The 25,761-nt window shown below is 45.6% G+C and overlaps 2 protein-coding genes across 4 annotated transcripts in view; both read right to left on the minus strand.

Annotated features, from left to right (window-relative positions):
* The window catches only part of ACYP1 (acylphosphatase 1), a 428,968-nt gene that overhangs the window by 6,473 nt on the left and 396,734 nt on the right, over positions 1-25,761 (minus strand). The gene's annotated exons all lie outside the window — the stretch shown is intronic.
* Positions 1,178-23,923, minus strand: NEK9 (NIMA related kinase 9). Of its 2 annotated transcripts, XM_061367403.1 has the most exons (23): positions 23,617-23,923; positions 23,179-23,208; positions 22,264-22,441; positions 19,262-19,317; positions 18,310-18,380; positions 16,348-16,453; positions 13,637-13,768; positions 12,617-12,727; positions 11,903-11,967; positions 10,913-10,963; positions 9,707-9,899; positions 8,356-8,500; positions 7,224-7,424; positions 6,776-6,822; positions 5,775-5,930; positions 5,297-5,405; positions 4,573-4,734; positions 4,019-4,189; positions 3,730-3,789; positions 2,973-3,163; positions 2,581-2,745; positions 1,820-2,032; positions 1,178-1,449 (listed from the first exon to the last, which is right to left on the minus strand). In XM_061367403.1, exons 1-23 carry the CDS (start codon positions 23,803-23,805, stop codon positions 1,327-1,329), a joined length of 2,925 nt encoding a protein of 974 aa, XP_061223387.1. In that variant the 5' UTR covers positions 23,806-23,923; the 3' UTR covers positions 1,178-1,326. The 2 variants fall into 2 exon arrangements, with proteins under 2 accessions (XP_061223387.1, XP_061223388.1); XM_061367404.1 differs by lacking the exon at positions 23,179-23,208 and having other exon boundaries at positions 23,617-23,922.

Below are 25,761 nucleotides of genomic sequence, written 5' to 3' on the forward strand. Positions count from 1 at the left end.
GTACTCAGGACTCCTTAGAGGCTCCACATAATGCAGGGGAGGCTAGCTGCTCCCAGGGATCCTACCAAGCCCATAAGCTTACTTCCAAGTCAAGCTGCTAATAAATTTCAGGGGAGCAAAACTTAACCTCATTTTCTATCAAGAAATGAGGAAATCTTGATCATCAGACCATGGCTCTTCCCATCTCCAAGTTTCTTGGGAAAGCCTCTTGCTTCTAGAAAGAGGGTGAATTCCGGACAGAGACTCAATCATTCATGGTCATTGGGGAAGGCTGCATCCTCTGACTACGGCATTAATGACCTTTCTGGGTAGGAAACTGCATTCCAGCTTCATCAAAACACTTCAGTGGACAAACACTGATTCTTCCCACACCCACATAGACTGTGGGCACCAGTGGCTGAGCAGAACAGAAGCCAAGCAGGGAGCAGCTACAGGCTTATGCCAAGAAACCGGAACGCTCTGCCACCCAAACCAAGCTGAACAGCTGGAGAAAGAAAGGGGTGACTTAGTCTGAGGCCCAGACACTTGTCACCTGGTTGGGAAGCAGGCAGTCTGAAACTGAGAGATAGAGATCCCATCTCAGACAGTCCCTGCTACTGCTATTGAAAACAACACACAGTTCACACATCTCGCTGCATTACCCGGAAGGTGGAAAGCTCTAAGCACCCGGAATAAAGCCTTTAAACTCTGTCTCTATATAGGCCACAAGAAACAGCCACATGGCCAGAAGCTGTGCCTCATGGCCAGGAACATGGTGGCTACCATTATCTCCCTAAGAGGAAGGTCTCCACTGCTTCCAGAATGAGTTCTCTGCTCCCTCTGCCCCTAAGCAGAGGGGAGCAGTCTCACCAGCTGGGCCTTACCATGTGGTCGGGAGAGGATCCCAGTCCTTCACCCCTCTGAAGCGAAGGTGGCGAGTCTTAGGGTTCAGCCATCTTAAGTACAAACTGTGTCTCCTCCTCTCATCTAGGCGTGCAGTGATGAATACTGGGGTCCCAAAGGCAGCTCCCAGGAAGCAGTGAAACAATGAAAGGACCACAAGCCGCTACTGGAGCCATTGCCATAATGGGGCCATTCTGCCTCGTGTGCAGTTGACAGATAAGGTACAAAGAGGAGCTGCTGCTGCTTCAATCACTGAGCTGGCCTAGAGCTCAGGAGCCTTTCCCCTCTCAAACTCACTCCTAGTTCATATCAAATGTACATGGGTGCTGCTCTGGAGCCTCCGGCCTCGCTCCTTGTCTGCAAGTGACCTGAAGCCAGGAAAGCCGCTCTCTGCGTTCGGTTAGTGTGCTGTGAAGTTTGATGAATCCCAGTGGGCTCAGGAGACTAGAGGCTGGAGCGGCACGAGTCCGTTCCCAGGAGACACCAGGAATCTGAATCCAAGTCAGGTTTTGGATCCACTTCCATCTCCTCTTTGGCTGTCTGCGTTCCTCTGGAATGAACCTTCACCTGCCAAACACACAGCAGTTATCCAAACAGCTCTAGGACTAGCCACAAAGAAGCCAGGAGCCATACGTGGCACAGCTCCTGTTCTCCACAGCCATTTGGGACTCTCCACATCTGACTACTCATCCCTTGTCATGAGGAGAAAGAAAGAGGGATGCCAAGTCCCTCAAGCGCTGGGCTGTCCTCACACGAAACTGTGGTCTTCATGCCTGTAGCTACTACCAGAGCTTGCATCAGCAGCTCTAACAAGAGACGGCCATCGTGTTCAAGCCCCCCCTTTCTGTTCTAAGAAACACATCTCTTAAGAGCTGCTTCCTTCTGCACAGCCTCCACAACCTATGCACAAGCACCGTGAGCGCAGAGGAGTCCTCACCTGCTGCATTCCCTCTGTCCCACTGCAGAACCGCTGGAGCTGGGCACTCAGACGAACGGTTTCCTGCTGCAGCTGCTTCTGCTCATCCAGACACTGTAAGACCAGGGCTCGGAGGTGCGTCACCTCCACCTGCAGAGCACTGCACATGCAGCCCGCAGCAGGAGGCGCAGCCTTCCCTTCGCCGCACGGCAAGGTTGGACTCAGGCAAGTCGGCTGCGGAGACAGAGGGAAGTCAGGCCAGTGGTGAGTGCCACTAACGTCCTCCTTCTTCTGGGAAAGCTGCTTCTGTACTACAACCAACACCTATCTGGTTTACCACCCTTTTGCTGAGCTGGGGATCTGTTCTCTTGGACAGAAATCTCCTGGAATAAGACAGCATTACAGGTTGTAGTTTCTCAGTGCTTTCCTATTATTACTTCTTCCTGTCTCACAGCAATGCCTGCTTTCTAAATTTCTCTTCTGATAGGGGTATGGGCCCTACGTTCCTCTTTTTTTTTTTTCTCCTTCCCAATCTCATTAGCCACATTTTTCCAAAGAACTGATCTCATTATTTTCAGTCTGGCCAAGCCCCAGCTTTGTGTTCTAGATTCCTGTGAACTGTTCTCTTTGCAGCATCATCACTGATATCAACAGCCCTCTCTTCCTCATCCAGACAAATTAGGACAATCCAAAACTCTCTCCTCAGCTCTCCCCGTAATTCAGACATTGCTGTTTACAGTCCCCAAGAGCTTTTAGCCACACCTTCACTTGGGTAACATTACCCAGGGCTCCGTTTGGGGCTCGTTTAATCCAGCGGGTTCCTCAGCGGCCACTTTGAGTCCTTGAAGTTTCTGGTATGGGAGAGTCTCCTTCTCTGGCTCTGAAGATACCATGCTCAAGGGAAAGGGGCTGTCAGGCATGGGGATGAATTCAGCGTTCTCCAGCTCCTGGGTACACAAAAGCAGCACTGTCAGGCCTGCCTGCCTTCCTGCAGCTGGCTTAACCTCCTCGATCATCACACCAGCCCCCTCTTGTGGTCAAAAAGGCTGAGAGGACTAAAGGGCTCCCCTCGTAGCACACTTAACTTGTCAGAGCATCCCTTAAAGGTGGCGGTGGCCACGTGCTCTTCCCCAGCCTAGGTCCCCATTTTAAGGCATTTCTGAAATTACGTTACCTTCCGCAGCCAGCCAGGGCAGGAGCTGCTGTCAGCACTGTTGCCTCCCTTAGTTTCTGCGGTGCTGATCCAGCCCCCCAACTCACGATCTGCTTCCATGGTTCCCCGAAAGCCTCCACTGGGATTGGGGGTCCCCGCTTCCTGTTCATTATCTTCTTCCTCTCCTCCTCCACTTGTGCAGCTCTGAGCCACTAGCAAACAAGAATGAAAACTTTATACTCTTCCCAACTCTGCTATTCCTGTTGCCAAACACCAGCTGGAGCAGAGAAAATGCAGACATTTGGGCTCTGTGTCCACAGTGAGAGCACACGCTAGCCACATCTCCCTCAACAGCTTATCCCTTAACACTACCTGCAGGCCTCCCCGAAGGGCTTGTGTGCAGCAGCCTTTGACAGCTTCTCAGCCCCAGCCCTCCCACAGGTCCAAGAAACTGGATTCCATCTCTCCAGCAGCTGCTCCATAGCCCTTTCCTTATCAGCTCCCTTCAGTGAATTCCTCTCAGCTTTTCCTTGTAAAATTGAAGTTCCTCAACTACAAAGGCCTCTCTGTATCCATGTTCTTCTCCTCTGTTTCAGCTGTCTCTCTCCCAGCTTCAGGCCATCCCTTCCCATGCACAGTGCCAACCAGATTTCCTGCGTTGAGCTCTTCTGTGAAGCCTTTCAAATGCAGAGAAACCATGCTGTAGCACCAAACCACACCCCATCCAAATAAACACCCAATGGACTTAAGCCACAGCTCCCCAGGGCATGTTACTCACCAGTTCCAATGGACAGGCCGCTGCTGTTGGATCGGATTGTTTTCGAGTTTAACACCTTTTCTGCCAGGAGAGAAGCACACTTTCAGTTAACAGTGCCACATGGAAAGCAAGACAACTCCTACAAAGGCACACAACAAAGCCAGTGTTGCAGACCTAGAGCTTAGAGAGCTTGCCACGTTCTCCCACAGCAACTTGGCCTGTTCCCAGGCAGGATTTATACTTAAGCTCCTGACAAGCAATACAGTGTCATAACCAAGATCCCAAAATTTCATTCTAAACTTACACTTACCCACAATGATGATGGTGTGCCAGCCACGGCATGACAGGTCTGGTACGTGATGCAATGATCCAAATATTGGCCGAGGCCATGAGGTACAAATATCTGAGCCATGGGCTCTCTCGGTTGATGTCATTGCCAGACGTCCATTCCCACCATTACCCCAGGCAAAGATATGGTTGTCTGAGGAAAGAGAGATTCAGGAGCCTCAATTCCCACACTCTCTCTTGGCCTGGAGTTGCTACAAGGATCACAGCCTCTCTGCTGTAACTGCTATCCCAAAGTATCTAACCCACCAGCTCCATTTTGCCCATGAGAGAATAAAATGAGAACTAAATAACCTAAAAGGCAGCCACCAAGCCAGCACTCTGCAGCCCCAGGGAGAGCAAATGCTTGACACTGCACTGGGACTACTAACAGGGCCAGACAGCGCCAGTTTAGGAGGATTTCTTTATTTCAGTGCAGTGCTGCAGGGGTAGTGAAGGAAATGCTCAGTGGGAGTCAGTTAACCACCCTGCACATCTAGTTCACAGGAAACCAGCACAACTTTGCAAAGACCCACTCACCGTCAGTAGCAGCTATGGTGAATTCATCTCCACATGAAACCCTGATCACCTGCTTACCCCCCAGGGGGCCTCCCAGCAGGTTAATTCCCAGGTGCTTCTTATAGTCCCCAACACCAAGCTGTCCGCACTTGTTGGAGCCGAAGGTCAGCAGGCGGCCTCGCTCTGAGAGGAGGAATCAGGAGACAGTCACAGCAAGGGCCCATAGCAAACTCTGGAAGCAGCCATGCATGCACAGAACCAGCAGCAACAGCCCATGACCAGGAAGGACTCTAGGGAAAAGCCTGCCAGGCTGGGAGCAGACAGTGCCAACCAAGAGGAATGGCTTCAGCCTGGGAACACCTTCCCAGTTCCTCTCCCATTGCTCCCCTTTTCTGACGCTGGGAGCTGGGACTCCTCACAGCCCTCTCACTGGTGTCACTTGAGCAACACCTAATTCAGTCATAAATGATTCCTCCACTAGCCCACAGCACGGTTCTTGCCCCCATCTTTTTTCTTCTTTTTTGCCCCTTTAAAGAAATGAGAAGTCTGACCCAGAAGCTGATGTTGTTCCTCCAACTGGCCAGGAGACCACGCTACTGAGAAACAGGAATCCTGGGTTCCTGGAGCAGGCATAAGCCTTGCTACCAAAAGCACAACCCTCAGTGTCAAGGGCCAGGCTGAAAGATCTAAGCTGATGCAAAGTAATCCAGCAACCAGCATTCACTTCTTAATATACAGGGCTCACCATCAATGGAAGCTGTGTGTGTCTTCCCTGGAGAAATGGTACGAATCTTGTAGAAGGACAGCTGCTTGGCCAGAGTAAGGGATGTGGCGTATGGCACCTCACAGTATGTCTGAGAAAAGACATGTGGGTAAACAGAGAGTGAAAATACACACATTCATCAGCTAAAACCTACTCAAGCATGTCTTGGCAGATCACATTAACCTAGACATCCCAACACAGGTATGGTAAGGAACTGCCAGAATCCGTGTCAGTGGCTAAATCACCCTGGAGCATCTCTCTGTCTGTTTCACTACCAGATACGACATAGGGCAGACAGGAAACAGAAACAAATTCCCCTTCCCACAATCCCAGTATCGACTGTTTTGAACTGGAACTACCAAATTGGCACAAAACCTAATGAACGCTTCGTCTCTGTCACACAACCTCCATCCCCTCATATACAGCTGGGAGCTGGAGCCAGGCACCCAAATGAACTTACATCATGGTTGATTATCCCTGATGTGCACTGATTCAGGCCCAGTTTGTTGAACTCATTGAGTCCACATGCCAGTACTTTGCCTGTCTGGGTGAGCAGGAAAGTTCCATCACAGCCACAGTGAACGGACACAATGTTTAAGGTCTTTGGCACATCCACCTATGTGGAAGAAACATATCCCAAGAAAATCAAAACCCTAATACCTACTACACAGAAGCTGGAACATGGAAACACAGGGTTAGAGCAGTGGTTTAGCTAGTCCGGGCACTGACAATAGCCAGTGAAGTTATTCTGAATGAAGGCACAAGAATATCAGAAAGTCTACAGCATTCTGAAACTGGTCACAATGCAGAAATTCCAGGCATTCTAGACCTTGTGAGCAGCCACCAGTGAGCCAGCACAGGAACCAGCAATGTGGTGCACAGGCATCCTGGCCAGCTGGGCTCTACAAGCACCAGCCCCAGTCCACCAAGCAGGGCTGGGTCTGTGCTATATGGGTAATACTGTGTGATCATAGGTATTTGGCAAATCCTTGGTGGTTTCTAACCCACACTGGATTAAATTACCTCCATTACCCCTACAACTGCATTTCAAGAAGGTTTTACTTTCAACTCATCTTTAACTCATTATGTCAAATTCAAAGACTCCCAGTTGTTTGCACTACTGCAACTTCCATCTACAAACCCAAGGTACGTCATTTGGTATTTCCTGCTGTGATTTCAACCACATTAAGTTTGGCATTTCCAGTTCCAGTGTGGAGACCAGAGCAATAAAGCTCCAAGTCATGATGCTGGCTCGTTTGGGAGCAGTATACCCCTCTGCTATGATGTCTAGGAAGAAATGCAGCAAAATGAAATGAGGAAGCAAAGTTAAAACCCTCACAAACTCTAATTTCTCAGGTGTGCCAGAAGAACACACCTGAGTGTCAGGCAGTTTACATTTACAGTCAGCAATTACTCTGAATTTATGCCCATGCAGATGTTGAGAATTAGTCACAGACCTACCTTCTGAGGGGTGTAATGATCTTCTTCTGAATCCAAGCCCAAGCGCCCTGCATCAGTGAAAACACTGCAATGAGGAAAGGCCTCGCAATGTGCCCATCCCTAAGAAATGGTATTGCCTCTCCACAGCCCCAGAGGAATCTCCCTACAGAACTAGAAACCCGCTTCTCTACATGCATCACTGCCTGCCAAGTCCCAAGATGACCCAACCCCACTCACACTACAAGTGCCCTACCCACAAAGAAGCCAAGGGGCACCCTAGAACTTCCCAAAATAAAGTTCCAAGGGCTCAGGTCCCCATCCTTACAAGGGGAGAAAGCCCAAAAGAAGCAAAGTTCTTTGCTATATATCCGCAGAGTATAGCAGACAGCCCCCACCTAGGCCCTGCATTACACACCTGCACCAACCCGCTTTCTGAAGCAGGCATGCCCCAGTGCCTTTAGGTTCCTACCGTACTCGCCACAGCCCCACGTGTAGACTTCTCTGTTCCTGGTCAGCACTGCCACGTGGTTATCTCCACAAGAGACCTGCTCCACGGGGTTGGTAAGAAAGAAATCCAGCTGCAAAGGCTCAAGCACTTCAGAGCCATAAGCCTTGTCAACACCGACACAGCCATAATAGTCCGAGCCAAAGGCATACACCTGGCCCTCATCTGAAGGACACAAGGGAAGCTTGGTCACACACAGAGACTGTATTAGGCTGCACATTAACCTCTTCTGACACAGCCAGATCAACCTCTTTTCTCTAAGTATCCTCCTCTTCAGTGCAGAAGATGTCATCAGGAGACTATGGAATCCTTTCTTGTTCACATTAAGATGGATGACATTACACTACAACCTGCACCTATTTCAGGCCACCAGTGTCGAAAATTCTTGGGTTGAACCTGCCACTTTTTTCAACAGAAACCCACAAATTTATCCTGTGGCTCCCTAAGTCGCTCCTCCAGCAAACTGAGCATCTGAGCTTATCTCTGTCAAACCTCTGCTTTTCCAGCACTGTCAAAATAATATGGAAACTACCTTGTTGAGAATTGTTTTTACGGGATAAGCAAGATTCAAATTCTTCCATAACAGACAACATCACAGTTAACACATCTTTCAGTGTATGAGCGGAGTTAGAACCAGAGACAGCTACCAGGTCTCGAGCTTTCTGAATTAACAGCAGACCTCAGATACACATCATCTTTTATCACTGAGAGGTTATTTCCCCCCACAGTCTGGAAAGAGTTTCAAACACATTTACATCCTTCACTTCAGGCTCCTCTCTCTTTAATACAGGCATGTGTGGAGGCAACACATGCACTGGTAAGAGCAGGGACCCTGCACAGCCACAGGGAGCTGTGCTCAACACCCATATTCATCACCAAAAAGCAGCACATCCTTAGCAAAACACTCAGTCTTCTTGGGAGTCAATATCTTCCTCTGTATAATAACACTGATCTAGCTCCACTCCTGCACCTACTAGTCTCAAAACTAAGGGCTGAGAACCATATGGGACTTTCTCCTTTGTGCACTCTGCTAATGTTATTGTGACAGCAAACACCTCCACCATGCAGCAAAGCAGCGGTGCCCTTCAGCTCTCACCTGTGATGCACACTGTGAAATCATCTCCACAGGACACCTGCCGAATAGCTTTTCCCTGGAGCTTCTCAACATGCTTTGGCTGTCGGTAGGAGGCTCTGTCTCCATGTCCCAGCTGCCCGTGCAACTTGGTGCCCCCCTGCATATTCTGCAAGACAGAAGCATCTGGTAAGGTTATGTATCCATGACCCCAGAGGTAGTCCCAAGTTAGAGCACCTCAAACAAGCAACAGAAAACAGCAAAGAGAAAGTGTGTTAGCTACTCCAGGGAATAGACTGCTATCTATGTGGGTAACAGCAGGCAACATTCTAAATGGCAGCGCTGGCTTTCAAGCCTGTTACTCACTAGCAGGGAGTGATCCTATCTCTGGCCACCAGATGGTGAGGAATCCCTGCTCCTTTCTCATCTGCCAAGCTACAGAACCCATTCCCTGCCAGAAGGGCTGAAATTCATCCCTCAGTTTTGTGACCAACTTTTATAAATCCTAACGACAGCAAAGAAATCCGTAATGTGAAACAAATGCCACAGAAGTGGCCAGACCTACCAATTCCACAGGAAAACCAAAACAACTCTGAGTAGTGTTAAAGCTAAAACTAAAATATTAATAGCCAGCTGGAAGTTTTCACTGGCTATTCTTGCAGTAACACCTACCAAATGACTTCAGATTGCTCTCCTGTTTGGATCTCTTTCTTCTCTCAGCCGCCTACCAGTATTTTCTAATCTGTTTTAACATATTCTGTATCATCAGTACAACAGCCTGTGGAAGCCTGGAGATGCAGAACCCCTCCATGTAACACACCATCTAAGCCTGAGAAGACTGGATTCAACTGTTTTGAATGCATTATATGCCAACATTTTTTTATTCGCTTTAAACTATCACAGAACTTCCACTCATCATAAAAAAAAAAACAACCAGAATTGTTTCATGTAAGACATCTCTGGTTTCATCCACAAGTTGCCTCTCAGATGACATGTATTACAACAAGGTCACTCACCCCATCCATTCTGATCTCTGAAAACCTTCCTCTAAAATACACAAAGCCTCCAGTGCATCTCTAATAGTCAGGAAGAAGAGGAAGAGATGTTTGACTCAGTGTCTAAGCCTACCACTCCACCATCTACAATCCTCAAAAACTGGATGGTCATGGAAAAGTCATGATGGAAAACTTCTCTCCAAAACACAACTACCTTGAGACTCGGGTCCTAAAGCAGATGGCCTCACTGTCACTGCAGTCAGATTTCTCCTTTTCCAAGCTTTTGGCTCATATGAGTCTAGTGAATTCATCAATGCTCAGCAGTGGATCTGGACTCTCCTTTCCCACCCTTACCCCTTCCGCCAATTTCTCTCACTTACCACCCAGGTGTAGAGTTCCTTCTCCACTGTCACCACGGCAAAGTGAGTGTTACCAGCACACACCTGGCGTGCGCTGCAGCCACTTTTGATAGCATCCAGCTTCTGGGGGGTGGACTTCCCACCCCCCCAAACATACACCTCACTAGTGCGTGAAGTCACGACTGCAATGGGAGCCTCATTCACGGTACTTGACCTGCACAAGACCCCCCAGAACACATATGCAATAATGAGTTTGCATTCACTGTCATCACTCATATGGGTTTTATTTTCACCAACTGTTCTTTTTTGTTGAGTGGTCATGAGGCCTCAACTGCTATACAGAGAACTCAGGATCTAACCTGCCCCAGAGCAGCAGAGAAAGTAGCCTCCAGGAAGCATTTTTAAAAGCCTACAATCCAGTTTGATGTTATTTAAAAATGATGGGCTTCCACTGAATAGCCATGGAGCTGTTCTCGTTTGTGAGACATGAAAGCTTTACCAACAGTCATGAAATCTTGCTCAAAATGCAGAAGCATCTAAAAGCTTCTAATCTCCCTCTGTCCTCTATATTTAAATGACAGGCTTCTATCCAAGGGCAAAAACATAACTTTTCAATCCAGTTAAGAATCAATTCACAAGCAGACTGCAATATGGAAGTTGTGACCAAAGCAAACTATTTGAAGCAACCCATGAAATGGAACAATTCACATGAAGTGCTCAGATAGTACTTCCAAGTTTATGAGGAAAAAATAGCAAATTCTATCTGACAGCTCAACAGAAAAAGAGCTATACATGTCACGGGAGCTACCTGCTTCACAGAGCAACCTCTGCATATATCCAGTTTTATGAAAGATATTTACATACATTTGATATTCAACATTCAGACAGTCATATCCCTCCTGTTGAAGGTAACCTGCATGAAAGGAGGGATCCACATCACACTGTCAGGTATGTAGTCTGTAAAGACTACAACCTCAGTAGGACAGGTCAAGAGCTGCATTGGACCTGCTGAAGTAAGTCTCCAGCCACGCAAATAAGCAGGATATAAAAGGCAGAATAAAACAAGGGACAATTACCATGTAACAACAATGTCAAATTCCTAGCATTTAGGAATTAGGAACCTACACTATCCCATTAAGGTTGTCACAGACTAGCACTCTCAGCAAAGTTCCTCTCTGAGGACCTTTCACTCCAGATTTCCTTTCAAACACATGCCCAAATAATTACCTTGGTCGCTTATTTGGCCCATTAAGCAGTGTGACTTTCTCTTCCATCTCCCTGCCAAAGGATAAAAAGCATTTTAGGAAACAGTAACATTGCCCAAAGCAATTTTCTGACAAGCAGCACAAACAGCCTGCTTTCCTTTCCGATGGGAAGCTGCTCCCTCTTGCAGGAAACATGGCAGCTGTTTGCCAGCTCACAGCAATAGACAGTAAATAGGGCAGAAGTAATGTCCCATAAAGCTACCAAGCTTCCAGGAGAGCTGAGGACAACAAACTACACATATTCCAGAATGGGGCCAACCAATACCCAGATTGCACAAGAATGACCTTAAATGGCTAAACATTACCAGGCTTTGGGCTTTCACCACTGCATATAGCAAGACAAAACTCAAACTTTGCTGACCACCAAGTAAAAGAATCTTGGCATAAAGGACTAAGTCTGCTGGTTCCCAAAGCAACCAATGTGGGATGCAAACAGTCCACCTTTCATAAACAGACACTGTGTGCAGGCTGATGGTCAAACCAAGCTAAAATGGACCATTTTCAATGCAACTCTCTCCAGAAAAGGGAGACAACAAAGGGGGAAAACTTTCTATATTGCATGACGTGTATTTTGAAAGGCCTTGTCCTGTGATTATAGGAGGATTTCTGTGACCCTTCATTCAAAGAGATTTAAAGAGCAGGAACCAGCATTCCTCAAAGGAGCCTCAGAAAGGGATGCCTCAAGGTTCTCAATACAACAGCTTCTAAGGGAAAGGATGCAGAGACCTTTCTTACCATACCCATGCACCAACAGAACATTGGACCAGAAGACAGGACAGCAAGAAGGCACTTCTCCCCTAAAGAGGATGCAGTGTACTTCAATAACTGCCTCACATCAGGCCAAATTAACTTCAGGACATAGCTACAGAAGGATGAACACCGCTAGTCTGCACAAACACTCCTGCTCTCCCTGACACCAGGTTCCAAGTTTCGCGTGAGATCATCTAATTACCTCCTGCGTTTGCTGAGAAGGGGTTGGTCAAGCAATTCATCTGCAGTGGGTCTCTTCTCTGGATCCTAAAAGAAGCAAACAACACGTCATTCCTTGGGAAATGCTCATCATCTGCAACAAAATCTTGAGCCAGAAGACATTACTCAGGCCTGCATGGGCCTCCTTCCCTAACTCCTTTCAAAAGAGAAAGGAATTCATTCAAGTATTTGGGATGAATAGGAATTAATGCCAGGGATGTGCAGGAGGGGCCTCCAGGCTCTGAAGGTATCAATACTGTGTTTGCTTTCAAGAAATTAATTCCCTTCAGACAGACAAAGTCAGAACGACAGAACCTTAAGAGATTGTACTGACATGATGCTTCCACCTCCTCAGCACTGCACCACAAAATAATTGCTTCTGCCAGCCCACTAAGTAATTGTCATCAGAGTAAATCCAGAACTCCTCCAAAGTCTGCATGACTGAATGGCATCTGGAGACAAGGCTCTCAGAGGCCCAGAGGAAACCTTAGTGATGCCTCAGGCCTCACAGAAATTACCCTGCATCAACAGCCCTCATGCTGGAATAGGCATGTTGCTCCCCTTCACCCTGAACACCATGGCTCAGGCAACTGGGAAGGGGTGTCTGAAAATATTAAAAATATTTAAAAATTAAAATTATTTTAATTATTAAAATTAAAATTAATTTACTTATTAAAATTAAAAACATTTCACCAACCTGATCAAGGCAGGAATTCACCATCTGGATCAGTTCCCAGGAGTAGACAGTGGAATCAACCTCCATGGCACGATTTCCCTGAACAATCTTCACACAAAGGTTCAGGGGATTCTAGGCAGAAACCATTGAGTTGGATAAGGTGTCCAATGGGAAGAGATGCTACAGGCCACTATTTTCCTCCTCCTCCTCTGATCTGGACACATCCTTCTTCCCTGCCTAGCAGTTCTCCAGAAACCTAATAATAATTCCTGCAGGAATGGTACCTCTCATAGCTGGGACTCAGTGGCAAAATCCAGCTTTTCACCAGACTCACTAACAGCAGCGTGATGACAGGTTTCTCTCTGCATTGAATCTCCTATGCAGCATATTGCCACACAAGCAGCAAAGTTACTGAGGACTTGGTAGCCATGATGAGAGGAAGTCAGGAAAGGATGGCATTTTCACATTGTCTCTTTAACGGCTACCACATTGTGCACCGTGGTAGCTAGCAGCTCTTCCCATCTCATGGCACAAGCTGGCAAACCATATACGCCAGCCAGCAATGCTTCCTTTCACCCTCCCCATGCCAGCTTGACCACACTTCTCATGCACCCAAACTTTGAGAAAGGGTAACAGGATTAAATCCTATAGCATCAGAAGGCTGCAAGTTTTTGCTACAGAACCCTGCACAGAAAATTCACAGCTAGTAATGCCGGGAAGACAAACCAACCAACCAACCACAATCACAAACTTCCTCCTTGTAAAGAAAAGGACGGTTCACTCACAACCATGATACAGATTAGCACAGCTTGTGTCTGCAGACTATGATGGGTTTGGCAGAAGTTAGAGAGGCACCTGCAGTGCAGGGTAAAAGAAATCATGCAGGCATTTTCTCTGGCACTCCCAGGCCACTGTCTTCTTAATCAACAGATTTAAGCAACAGTGAAAGAAAAACTTGAGCTATGAAAGCCATGGGCCAAGTGTGAATCTCAGGCTGATAAACAATAAGGTTACACAGTCCACCATGGGCTGCAGACTTACAGTAGCATCAAAGGTCCTCTTCAGAGTAAGCAGCTCAAAGATGACACAGCCCACAGCCCAAATATCTGATTTGAAGTTGTATTTCACACCCTGGCAGAGTTCTGGAGACATGTAATATGGAGTTCCCACCAGCTAGGAAAAGAAAACAAAAACATTCAAAAATTACAAATGATCCAGCAGCCTTCAATTCAGGAGTTCTGCATCCATCATGTTCACACAGGCCCATGAGCATCAGAGCTAGATGCAGCCCTGACACTGCACATACGACACACCCCACCAACACGCTGAGGGATGGGAAATAGAAGCACACTTCTTCCCTTCTCATCCACAAGCCTGTGCCTCTGTTTCTTAAGAAGATCCTGGATCTCTGCTCAGCTCCTGATGTGCTACGTACTTCTCAATGAAGTAACAGTGTTAAGAACACAACAAGGACTTGCCCCTCTCTTAAATATACTACATTTAAGAGGTAACCAGGGGCTTACATACTGACCAGGCATGTGGAAACCCTCATAAGAGGTTGAAGAAAACAGGATCTAGCAAAGCTTCCAACCATGGATATGAAGACACACTTACTGATCACAAGGTACTGCCAGAACAAAGGCTACTCTGTCTCTGATGAAAAAGAGGTTACTTCTGCTTCAGTAAGTTAAAAGGTGGCTTGAGTCACACCTGAAAGGCTTTGACTTCAGAAGAGGGTTTTCCAAAACCACTGGTTTAAAACAAACAACCCCCACCATACAAAAAATCCTAAAATCCAGCACTTAATTACTGAAACCTTCCCAGGTACAACTGAAACAGGGACATTGCTCGAGACAGAACAAACACGACAGGTGCAAGAATAAATGTGCAAGATGAACAGAGCTCACTCCCTAGCAAGGAATTAGACAGCAAAGTAAAATGAGAAAGAATTTAGAAGAAGGGGAAATATTTATAATTGCCCTCTTTTCAAGTCTCTCAGCAAAGCTCAGAGGGAAGCTTGCCCTTCATTAGGCTCTTCTAGTACACTAGATACCTAATGGGTACATTCAGAATCTGCTACCTCTCTTCCATTTCCTGTTACAGAGCGTGACAGCACAGAGCTACAGGAGTCCTAGCCACAGGAACATTTAGAAGCACAGTATAATATGGAGAACTAGGACACCGCACCTAAGCCTTGATTTAAACAAAGCATTACATAAGCTTTCTGTAAGACAGACACATATTTTCTGTATCTTTTTTGGTAAATGGAAGAAAGAATGATAAATTGAAAAATCAAAGTTAGTGAGCAAGACATAAACATTTTACAAAACCATAATCTGACTGTTACAAATACGGACAACAACATGTCCTGCACTCATTTCACAAAAGAAGACTCCCAGGCTGCCACTAGTCATTAGATAGCAAACCGAGCAACTAGCCCAGAGCACACGCAGCACATACAGAATGAACGATGATTTAAGACCAGTAGTTCAAAATTTTTCTGAAGTGAAAAAGGGGAAAAAAAAAGCTTGCATGTGCAGATGCACACACAAACCAGGCAAAACCAAACCTGGAAATTCACAGCACAGACCGCATGTTCTCCCGAAGCCAGGTGGCCATGAAAAATTTGACAAAATGTAAGTGGTTTTGCTGCCAGGGCTTTATGCAGTAGCCCCGAGTTCCCACTGACTGTGCAATTATACAGTAGCATGCATGTTCTGGAAGGAGGTTGGCAAGTATTTAACTACACATCCTAACAGAACACCAATAGCTCGCCTGAAATGTAATAATAGGGTCTGGTAAGAGGAAGTGCAAGCTGGCTTGCATCCCAAACTATAATAAAGGCCCCTAGCAGATAGGAGCTTGAGACAATGTCTCCTTTTCCAAGCCTAGAGCTCATCACAGAAATTTATGGAGCTGGGAAACCCAAGCCGAGCCTTTCAGGTGCCTGCAACACAGCTCATCCTGTGTTATTAACTCTGGCTGCAAAAACACTTTCTGGAAGGGTCTGGAATAAAGCCACGCTTGACTGCCTTCTGGTAGAATTAACCTCTCCTAAGAAACCTTTTCCCCCCTCCAAGCGCATTACCAATAGACTGCATCTGTGGTTACTCTAAGAAGCACAACTGCCTTGCTTGCTTTTTTGTAATTCAGCTCAGAATCCAAGGATTAAGAGAGAGAGGAGACCTATCTATGGCACAGTGCAATGACAGGCAAGCACATCCGAACTACCCAAGATTCAGCTGAGGTAAAATACTCCTGTTAGCACAGGGGCATGACCAGATTAATTTAATTTGCTAAGTTGGGCTTAACTCACCCAGAGGAAGAGTGCCATGCTGATATGACTGTACTGCTGTCCCTGCACCTCTGGACAACACTGCCGTCATATAAAGTAGTTTCACCTTTGGAAGTACCAAGCCTAGGTACCAGTGAAAGAAAAGCAGTGCTCTCTAGCATGGCTATATTGGCACAATTCCATGCCCACAAGTGGCACTTATCTTTAGTCTACTACTGATTTGCACAGACAAAAACCTCCAAAAGGCAACCTGAGAACAAGGATAACTTCAGGCTGCAACACACCAGCAATTATGCCAGTGTTAGTGAGGTAACTGAGGGAAACCGAGAGGAGAGTGAAAGGAAAACTACAGAAAACAAGCAGCAAGAATGTACAGCATCTCTGATCTTCTGCAAGGTATGCAGAGATGAAGGAAAAACACACCTCAAGTTTGCACACAAAGGCAGCAGATACTCACAGTCTCAGCCATAGAATACTCAGAGTTCAGCTTCTTCGCCAACCCATAGTCTCCCAATTTAATCAGGTTTGCCTTAGTTAGAAAGATATTTAATGTCTTTATATCTCTGAAAGAAGAAAGAGAAATGCAGACACACCAATATATCTCCAGATTTCAGTTTTCCACACATTATTATACCTCCCCCCAAAACGAGGTACTTGCTACTCTATTTTCTCTTACACACACAGAGCTCTCCAAAGGCAATTTGATCCCAAGTACTGGCGCAGTAACTGTAGTTATCCATATTTTATCAAATCCCTGAACAAACTCAACACAGTCTAAACAGCTCATGCTCCACACACCTATATAAAGGCCACAGATTAAAGATAGCTCTTTCCCCCCTCTCAGTCTCATCTTGTATGAACGTCATTATGCAGTCCTATTTTTCCTGTTTTATAAACAGACCCAAGCCAGGAGTCACTGAGCTCACCAAAAACATAAATGTACGCATGAATATGTAAGTATGCAAATAAAAACACAGAGAGTGTGAAACAGACGACACTCTAGAACATAACATCCCTCTACCTCATGCCTCAAAAACAGCTCTTTACAACATGACGTACTACACCCCGAAAATCAAAACACTGATCAAAAACGCTGAATTCTGAAACTCCTTGAAAACACTTTCTCCCAGACAGAATAATTTATATGTAGTTTCAGAGATCAATACAAGAGGCTGTAAATATGGAGAGGAAGCCCCCACAGTATGATACGCTTCCCATGGTCAACATCTCGTAACACCCCCTTTTCCTAACGTACCAACAACTTCCCAGTGTAGATCAGGACATCAAGTAAAGCAGCACTTTGCATTCATCCACTTGGGGCATCGCAAAGTCCTGGGTCACTCTGACAATGTCTGCAGCAGAAGGAAATCACTGCAAACATTTAAATAACTGTTCAATTTGTTATTATGGAAGGATTTGGGGCCACACAAGTTCCTGGACTGTGAACTGTGCTGTGAAGACGGGCAACAGATGTGGTAAGCAGGAAATCACTGCAAAGCAGGACAGACACAACATCTGCTTTAGGCCAAAAATGTAGGCACTACTTTGGCAAGTGTACGGTACCAACCCTCCATTAGCAAGGCTTCCAACTAGCAAAGATTCAGCAGGGCAGCAACCAGGATGTTATCCCACAAAAAACATCCTCAAATGGCTATGCTCATTAGTTAGAGAAGGATGTTGTGCAGCACACAATCCAACCATGCTGGGAAGAGCTGCCCACACATGTGGTACTCCACAGAACATCATGGCCTCCTTGAAGCACACGAGACATAAAATTTACCCCTCCCAAACAGAAAAGGGCAATAGAAAAAGGTAATTATCTACTCATTGAAATCGCAGTCAATGCCAAAATTACCACTACAAGCTAACAAGATGTATTACTTCCTTAAATAACAGGCCAAAGAAATGAGATTCAGCCAAATGCAGGACAAATCTTCTCAGTGATTATACAACAGCAATGCACCAGTGCAAAGTCTTCATCGGTGTTAGCCTCTAGGAATTACAGACGGACATCCATGTTCGTTTGAAGCTACTTATTGCAGAGAGGATAGGAAGTACCTTTGGCCTGGGATAACTGTTCTTTCTACCCACTTTAGCAAACATCATTTATGTGCTATGGCAATAAAGGGCCAATTTATTTCCTTCCTGCATGTATTAACTCTTTGTTCACAAAGCGGCAGCACCAAAGACAGCAATTTCATCTTCATATATGAAATCTCTTGCACGTTTATCACAAGACTGTTTCCAGCCCAATAAATTCTTTACAGCAGGGATACTTAACATCTAGGCAGTCCAGTTATGCTTTGGAGAGATGCTCAGTGCTTGCTTTAAACAGAGAAGCAAAGGCTACTTAAAGGATTTCTGCACTTACTCCAATGAAAGCACTGATTACCTTAGCGTTACTGCATGCCACGCTTACCTGTGAAGAATTCCTGCTCGATGAATGCAGCTTACAGCTGACGCAATTTGAAAGAGATACCAAACAACCATCTGCAAAGGTAGGAAAAAAAAACATTATTTGAGGTTTGCAAAATCCCAACAAAATACCAAACCCCATACATCCCTGTCACAGAGTCACAGCAGAAAGGCCTGACCGGACCATTTAGATGCTCCCACAGGAGTATGAAAATACAGAATTTCCTGGTTTGGAAATCTCTGAAAAGACATTCCAAAGGTAGACTGTCTTAGTGCCATTCATAGAGTCTGTCCTGACAAGTGTCACAGGATTCAGTGAGTGAAAAGACTTATGAATGACAGCCAACAACCATCTGGGAAAGATCTACAGTTGGGCTCTCTGGCATATGAACTGTAACCATTTAATATTCCCCATGAGATGGAAGGCCTTAAAAGTCATTATGTAAGATAAACAAGAATAATCATTAACCACCTCAGTTTGAGTTGGAAGCAGATAGCAGAAAATAAGTTTAAAAAAGTAGAGAGAAAAAGGAACAAGGAAAAATAAATGCCTATAGTGGGGCAGATTCAAGGTAATTTCTCAGAAAAGAACCTACAAAATGGTTAAGGATAAAGAAAAGTTGAGTACCAACTAGGAACAAACACAGGAAGAAGTTTTACAGTTAAATGTTAGCCAAGATGAGAAGCCGACCAAAGTCAGTTGAGCACTCTCTTTCATTATTCCTCCCTTCCAAGCTTATACTGCTTATGAACAGACAAAAAGGAAAATAAAAAACCTTTTGTTAGTCCATAAATGCTTGCAATGTTCAACAGGAGAGGAAGGAAGTCAGCCCCCAGACGTACACAGAAGTTCCTTCCTACCAGCACCATGGAAAAGATATTGTATACTTGCATAACCAGGCAAATCCCCAGAACATTAGGTCAGCCCCACTGCTCCCTCAAACAAGTCCAGTTACCTCTTCTTCAAATAACTTGTCTTTCTGCCGCAGAATCTTATCATAGAGGTTCCCTCCTGTAATTAGAAGTGAATGAGAAGACAGAGAGGTTCATCTTCTTTAATGGTACCAATTACTCTACTCAGGTACTACTGGGAATACTCAAATCTCCTAAGGGATCTGATGAATCACAACAGCTCTTCCTCAGCACTGCTCACTTAAACTGGTCAGGCACTCACAAAATTAAGATTTTTCTTAAGAACTTCACTGGCGTATCTAAGCTTAAGCAGAGATGATTCTTTCATAACACCACCATTCACTACTACGTGAAAAGTGAATCTGTAAAATAGGCTAGCAATCCCTACTTTTTACCTGTAAGTGCTTCTTGTAATACATTGACAACCTGTACACCAAGTTATGAGAGACTGTCCTGCTCAGCATTATATATAAATATGTAATACATTAAAAAGGAGAAAGAAAATAATTGTAAGTTCAGATAGTCCCTAAAAGCGCAAGCCTTTCCCCACTTACTGCCCAGCTCTGACCAGCCTTTCTCCTTCATCTGCCTTGTCAAACACATCAGTGCAGAATTCGGGAGGCCTTGGCAACAGCGGTATCACTGACAGAAGCCTGGAAACAGCAGACTCTTCGGGGCACCTCACAATTTCAAGATGGCAGACTGAATATCAAGGAGCTAAAAGAAATGATGCTGAGAGCTGCAGGCAGCAAGATTCCTTGTCAGATTAGTATCCTACCAGTAAACCCCAAATCTCTGATCACATCCTGTTGCTATTCCATTTCCCAATTACTGTATATTATATTCTAATACTAACAGACCACCAGGCCCTTTCGTATTCCCACGGGTATGGTGCAAGACAGCTTTCTGCTGTATTTCCATAGGCCTGTCAAGCTGTAGATGTCCAAGCAACGGTCACAATGGCTCCTTTTCCTCCTCAGGGGATTTATTTCCATATTAGTGAGATTTTTCTTATATTCTGGTTAAGATTCCTTTTGCTTAATTTCTTCTCATTCAGCCTTGCTATAACCTCTCAGCATTTCTCTTTTCTGCCTTACGTTCACATTTGCAAATTATCTACAAATCACAGTGACAATTTAACCAAAGTATTCACTTCTGCCTCTTCTTCTGAACCCTGTTCCTAGCAATTCAGGCTATGCAGGCTTTCAGTGAATTCTGTTCATCATCTATTATTTTTTGCCATCTTTTTCACAGCTCTTCTGAACCAGAGCAGAACAACAGGTACTACATTACCAAAATCTTACACAAGGAGGCAAATTAGCTCAACCAATATGTCTACGCACACATACTAAAAGGAACCAATTATTTCTTTAATCTAATCACATCTTACCTTCTTTCACATGGTTCTTTCTTCAGCAAACATATTTGTAGGGTATTTCTTCCCAAATAGATTTCAGATGTATTTACTGATGATATCCCATGATAAATCCAAGTCTTATGGTACCATGATATTTATATATTCAGAACTATAGGCAAATAAATCAGTAACTTGACTTTCTCCCCTGTAAAATGGGGACAAAATCTACTTAAATTTGAAAGTCTTTTCTAAATCTCCAGGAGAGACATGCCAATTAACAGTAAGAACTCTGGATTCTGAGGGTGTCTGATAGTGACTAGTCCAGCTTTCTTTAAAAATGACTTATAAATTATCTTGGACTTGTACACCTTAAGAAAAGTCACATAAACAACTATTAACACATCAGCAGAACCAATACCCATAAGTCTAAATGTGACTGTCTCTTTCTCATGTTTCTAGTTCTGCACCACTTAGGCATATTCAGGCAATGCAGGCTATATACACATCTTGATTGTTGTCCCAGAGTAAAACAAACTGTTTAGAGACATTAGCAAACACGCACACACATCAGTACTATGCAGCTTCTCTCTACAACCTCAAAGGAACTTATAATGGCCCTAAGCATGCAGTCTTTTTCGAAGCAGCTAAATAACTCACACAGAGCACTCCTAAAATAAATGGTGCATCGAAGAGCGAACATTCCCTTATTCTTGCACTGGACTCCACCTTGAATAACACCAAAAAGCAGAGAAGCAGAAACAGCTTTGGTTAACCTGCAAACAGGGTGTTTGACACCCCTCTAGAATGCTTTGCACGACTCCACTGTCCTCCCCAACCTCTCCCAGTGAAAGCAATCTGTTCAAAATGATTACAACATGATGATAGCCACTTCCACCAAAAAAAGTTTCTGCTGATGAGCCAATGCTTAACGTAAACCCCAAGCACACACAGGATACCCAGTCCCACTCATCCAAACAAGAACTATACATCATTTCTAGGTAGGTATTCTGTTCCAGCGGTACCAGCTGCATATGACCTCCTCTTCCAGTTGTGTAAGAGCAGCTGCTACTCACACCTTCACATCAAATCCTTCTACCTCTCCATCTCAGCTAGCACTGTTTCCACTGCAAACTCCAAACAATACCATGTGAATTACTCTTGGATGGAATTTTTAAGTTTTCTCCACCACCAGAAGGACCAGATTTATATATATATTTTTAAGGTAAATGTAGAAGCTGATACCACAACTCAGGAAGAAGTCCTGACTACAGCTTTTTTAAGCTTTGACTTACAATTGCCAAATGGAGGGGTCTATTTAAGTGATGCTACTGAGAAACAGCCCCACTCAACCCAGTACTCTGTATTGGCAGGCCCCAATATCCTCACAGTCTTTTCCCACTGTCCTCCTAAAAGGAGGACAAGCAAGATGCAGTAGAAATGTATATTACCAATAATCCACTTCTTCCACCTAATGCCTGAACTGCCTGCACTAACTACTGGGCATCTTTCTTTGGCACCTGAAACACCAATCAGTCAGAAGGTTTCTCAATCCCATCTTCAGGAGCTATGCAGCAGAATTCTCCCCTGCTCCCTAGAGGACACCCCAGGAATACTCCCTGCAGGTTCTGCAGGAGGATGGCTCAGCAATGTGGCAGCCACCTGTTTGTAGGTGGGATTAGGGGGTCTCACCATTACAGTATTCCAGCTCAATCAGCAGCGTGGTGTTATCCATGAAGTGATTGTAGTACGCGATGATGTTCTCATGCTGCAACAGTGCGAGGATCACGATTTCATTCAAGGCATCGCGACGCTCCTTTTCTGACAGCCGCGTCAGGTCCACCTCCTTCCACACTACAAGTGAGTCATCCTGAAACACAAAAACATCTTCTAATTCAAACCACACCACTAAGAACAGCGTGTGCCTTTACAGCAGGGCATTCAAATTTCAGGAAAGGCAAGAAGATTTTACCTCTTACAGATTTCACACAGAGATTCTTCACAACAGTAAGTTTTAAGGTTTCTTTTTGTTGCTAGGAATAGCAAAGGCCTGAAGCCATCTTTCTAACTGACAAGCACTCCTTTGGGGAGGAAATTCACCAAAGAAGCCATATGACAAGGTTTCCAAGGAAAGACCCAGAGTTTGCTTTGTTTCAATAAAGACTAGACATACTCCAGTTCAATAAAAGGAAAACAGTGTATTTCCAATCCCAATTCTGCAGAATATTGTACCTGGCCGTAAGCCATTACAAGTACCCCAAAATACCCACGTTACCTTAAGAAAAGGAAAAAAGAAACTAGAACAAATTTAGTTTGACCTTGTTGGGCCCATCCACACTGTCAGACACGCTATGAGTGGTCTGCCCAGGGAACAGTGTTTACCTACAACTGTTTTGAGCTGTGTCACCTCAGGGTGGCCTTCCCCCAGGAAAAAGCCTGAAGAACTTTCCTTGGGAATCAAGTCAAATGCTCTTCTCTGACAGCCACTAAAAACCACAACTACAATCAAACTGAATGAGATTAAAGGACTTGGGAGCAATGGGAGGACTGGTTTTTCAGCCAGTTTCCCCTGACTATGCCGAAATGATGATCACACAAGAGAATTACCTGTATGAGATGCCCCCATGTCCTCTGTGACTGGAATGAAACATAGAAAATTGAGGAACCTATTAGCGTCAGAAGAGTCTTCGCATGTCCCTATGAAACTTTAAGGTGACCAAGAGACTGGTGGCACGCAAATATGCCAAAACCCAAACCCTGTGCCCCTCGACACCGAGGGCCGAAGTCACCGCTCCGCACCAGCACTGTTGCGGGGCTGTCACTCGCGGGGGGAGCCCCTCTGCGGCTCTTCAGACGCCGGCGCCTCCAAGCACCCATCCTCCGGAAACCGCCCCGCTCGCCCTGATAGCGGTCCTCGGAGCAGCCCCCGAGGCCCCTTCCTCGGGGGAGCAAGGGAAGGAGGAGGAGGAGGAGGACAGGGCCTCCCTCCCGCTGCCCGGCGGGGGCCCAACCCGGCCCGGCCCTCCCGCCGCCGGGACAGCCTACCTCAGTGCGGCGGTAAAGGGTGGCCTCGCCGAAGGCGCCGCGGCCCAGGGTGCGGATGGGGATGTAATGCAGCTCCTCCTGCTCGCCGGGCAAGCCGCCGCCGCCGCGGGAGCCGCCTCTGCCCGAGGACTCGCTGCCGAAGTCAGAGCTGATGGAGTCGCAGTGCCGCTCGTACTCGCCCAGCGACATGGCGGCGGCGCGGCCCCGCTACGGCCCAGCTCTCCCTCAGAGAGGCCCAACGGGCTCCATGCTGGCTCCCAACCGCGACCCGGAACCGCTTCCTGCCGCCGCGACGACCTCCGCGATCCCGCCTCCCGAGGCCGCCGGGCCCCGCCTGCCGCGAACAGCTCCAAAATGCGCTGGAGCCAGGGGTGTCCGGTACTGGTGTCCGCAGCAGCACAGGGCATCGTTGGAACCGAGAACGAAGCGCAGGCTGCCGGAGCCTCCTCTACCTTTTCTTCCTGCCCCTTCCCGCCGCGGCGAAAAGCCTGCACCAGTGCCTCAGGTCTAAGCAGAGACGTTGTTTTACTTCCCTACAAGTCAGGAGTTCAAGGTTATTTTCCTTAAACGCTTTCAATTTATATTTCGGTAATCAAAAAGGTCAGGTTGGACAGGGATTTGAGCAACGTGGTGTAGTGGAAGGTGTCTGTGCCCATGGCAGGGCTGTTGGAACTGGATGATCTTTAAGGTCCTTTCCAACTCAAATCTGTGATTCTATGATATCTATGGAAAACTGCCTGAAGTAACTGATTTCCATTAAAAATAAAAAAAAAAAGAAGTCATTACTGTTTCTTAGCACACAGATATTACTTTTTCTTGTTGCTTAACTGTACCACACACTGTATGCATTACTGAAACACCCCAATAAACACCACGGCTGTATCCCAAGCTCAGAGGTCTGCTGGGAAGATGAAGGCACCTGCAGTGGATACACATTTCACACCATTAATAAAAGATAGCAGTGCCCCTTACCATGACACTCATGGTTTGTGACTTTTCCCTCTAGATGGAAACTTCAGAAATAACATATCTGGAGCTGCCATAACTTCTCTGTTGTAAAGAAGTACTAGCAACATTAGTCTTCAGTGAGCGACTGATTTTCTTCAGAGATCATCATCATTTCAATATTTTGTTTTCAAAGGCCAGCAGCACAACCACAGATGGGAAAGCAGAGTTGAACAATGGAGAATGTTCACCTCAGAACACGGGTTCTGACATTTGCAGGAGATGGCAGGAGCTGAAGAAGAAACCCCTAAGAACAGGTACAACAAAGCCCAGTTAGCTCTTATCCCACTACCTGGGGAAGACACTTTATTGCTCAGAGCATGAAACAACAGGCAGAGTTCCTTACAGTGTGAAGAAGGTTAAAGAGCTGTTCAGCATGATATGATCCTGTTTTGAAAGTAATTTACCCATCAAAATTCATTTGCTGTGCATCATAACTATTTCTGTACAAAGATGTCCTTCCAAGCAGCAAAGACAGCATGTCAGTTTTAGAATGAAAGGGTTTGCAGGAACATACGAGAAACCTCAGACACGCTAAGGATTTATCTCCACTGTGAGGGGAGTACCTGGATAATAATAATAATAGTAATTGAGATGGCAAAATCTCACAGAAATGGGACTAAGGAATCTGGACCAGTTGTAGAAAACCAGAATAGTAATTGAAAAAGGTCAAGCTTCATTTTTCCAATTTGAAAAGTAGAGTTATCTCGTCAATTTCATCTACAATACTACACAAATACTCCCATAAAATTATCACAGTAGCAGCTACAATCAAGTTTACCAACCCCACAGTGTTGCCTTTACTACACTTTAAAATGCAGGGCAGTAACTGCCACAGTAAAATTGTTCCTAAGTTTTTACTGAGCATCTAAAGAAATTACACCACCTAGAGGCAGTGTGCCATTCTGCCTCTTACATGAACGTAGCATGAATTTGGGTAAGGGTAGGAACACTTTAAAGTTATTTAAACTAAATCGTAGCAACTACCTGCCCTAGTTCAAAGATCTCATTCATGGTTTTCAGAGTTAAGACAATATATTGATTATATTACTAAGACAAGGAAAGAGAAGCCCACGCTGGAAAGTAAGAAGTGACGAGGCATCTACATAATTAATTATAATTAAGAAACACCACGAGATA

The sequence above is a fragment of the Neopsephotus bourkii genome, unplaced genomic scaffold (genome assembly GCF_033783945.1).
Source record: "Neopsephotus bourkii isolate Nb327-2 ecotype Australia unplaced genomic scaffold, CSIRO-AGI_Nbou_v1 NB_1376, whole genome shotgun sequence".
Lineage (NCBI taxonomy): Eukaryota > Metazoa > Chordata > Aves > Psittaciformes > Psittacidae > Neopsephotus > Neopsephotus bourkii.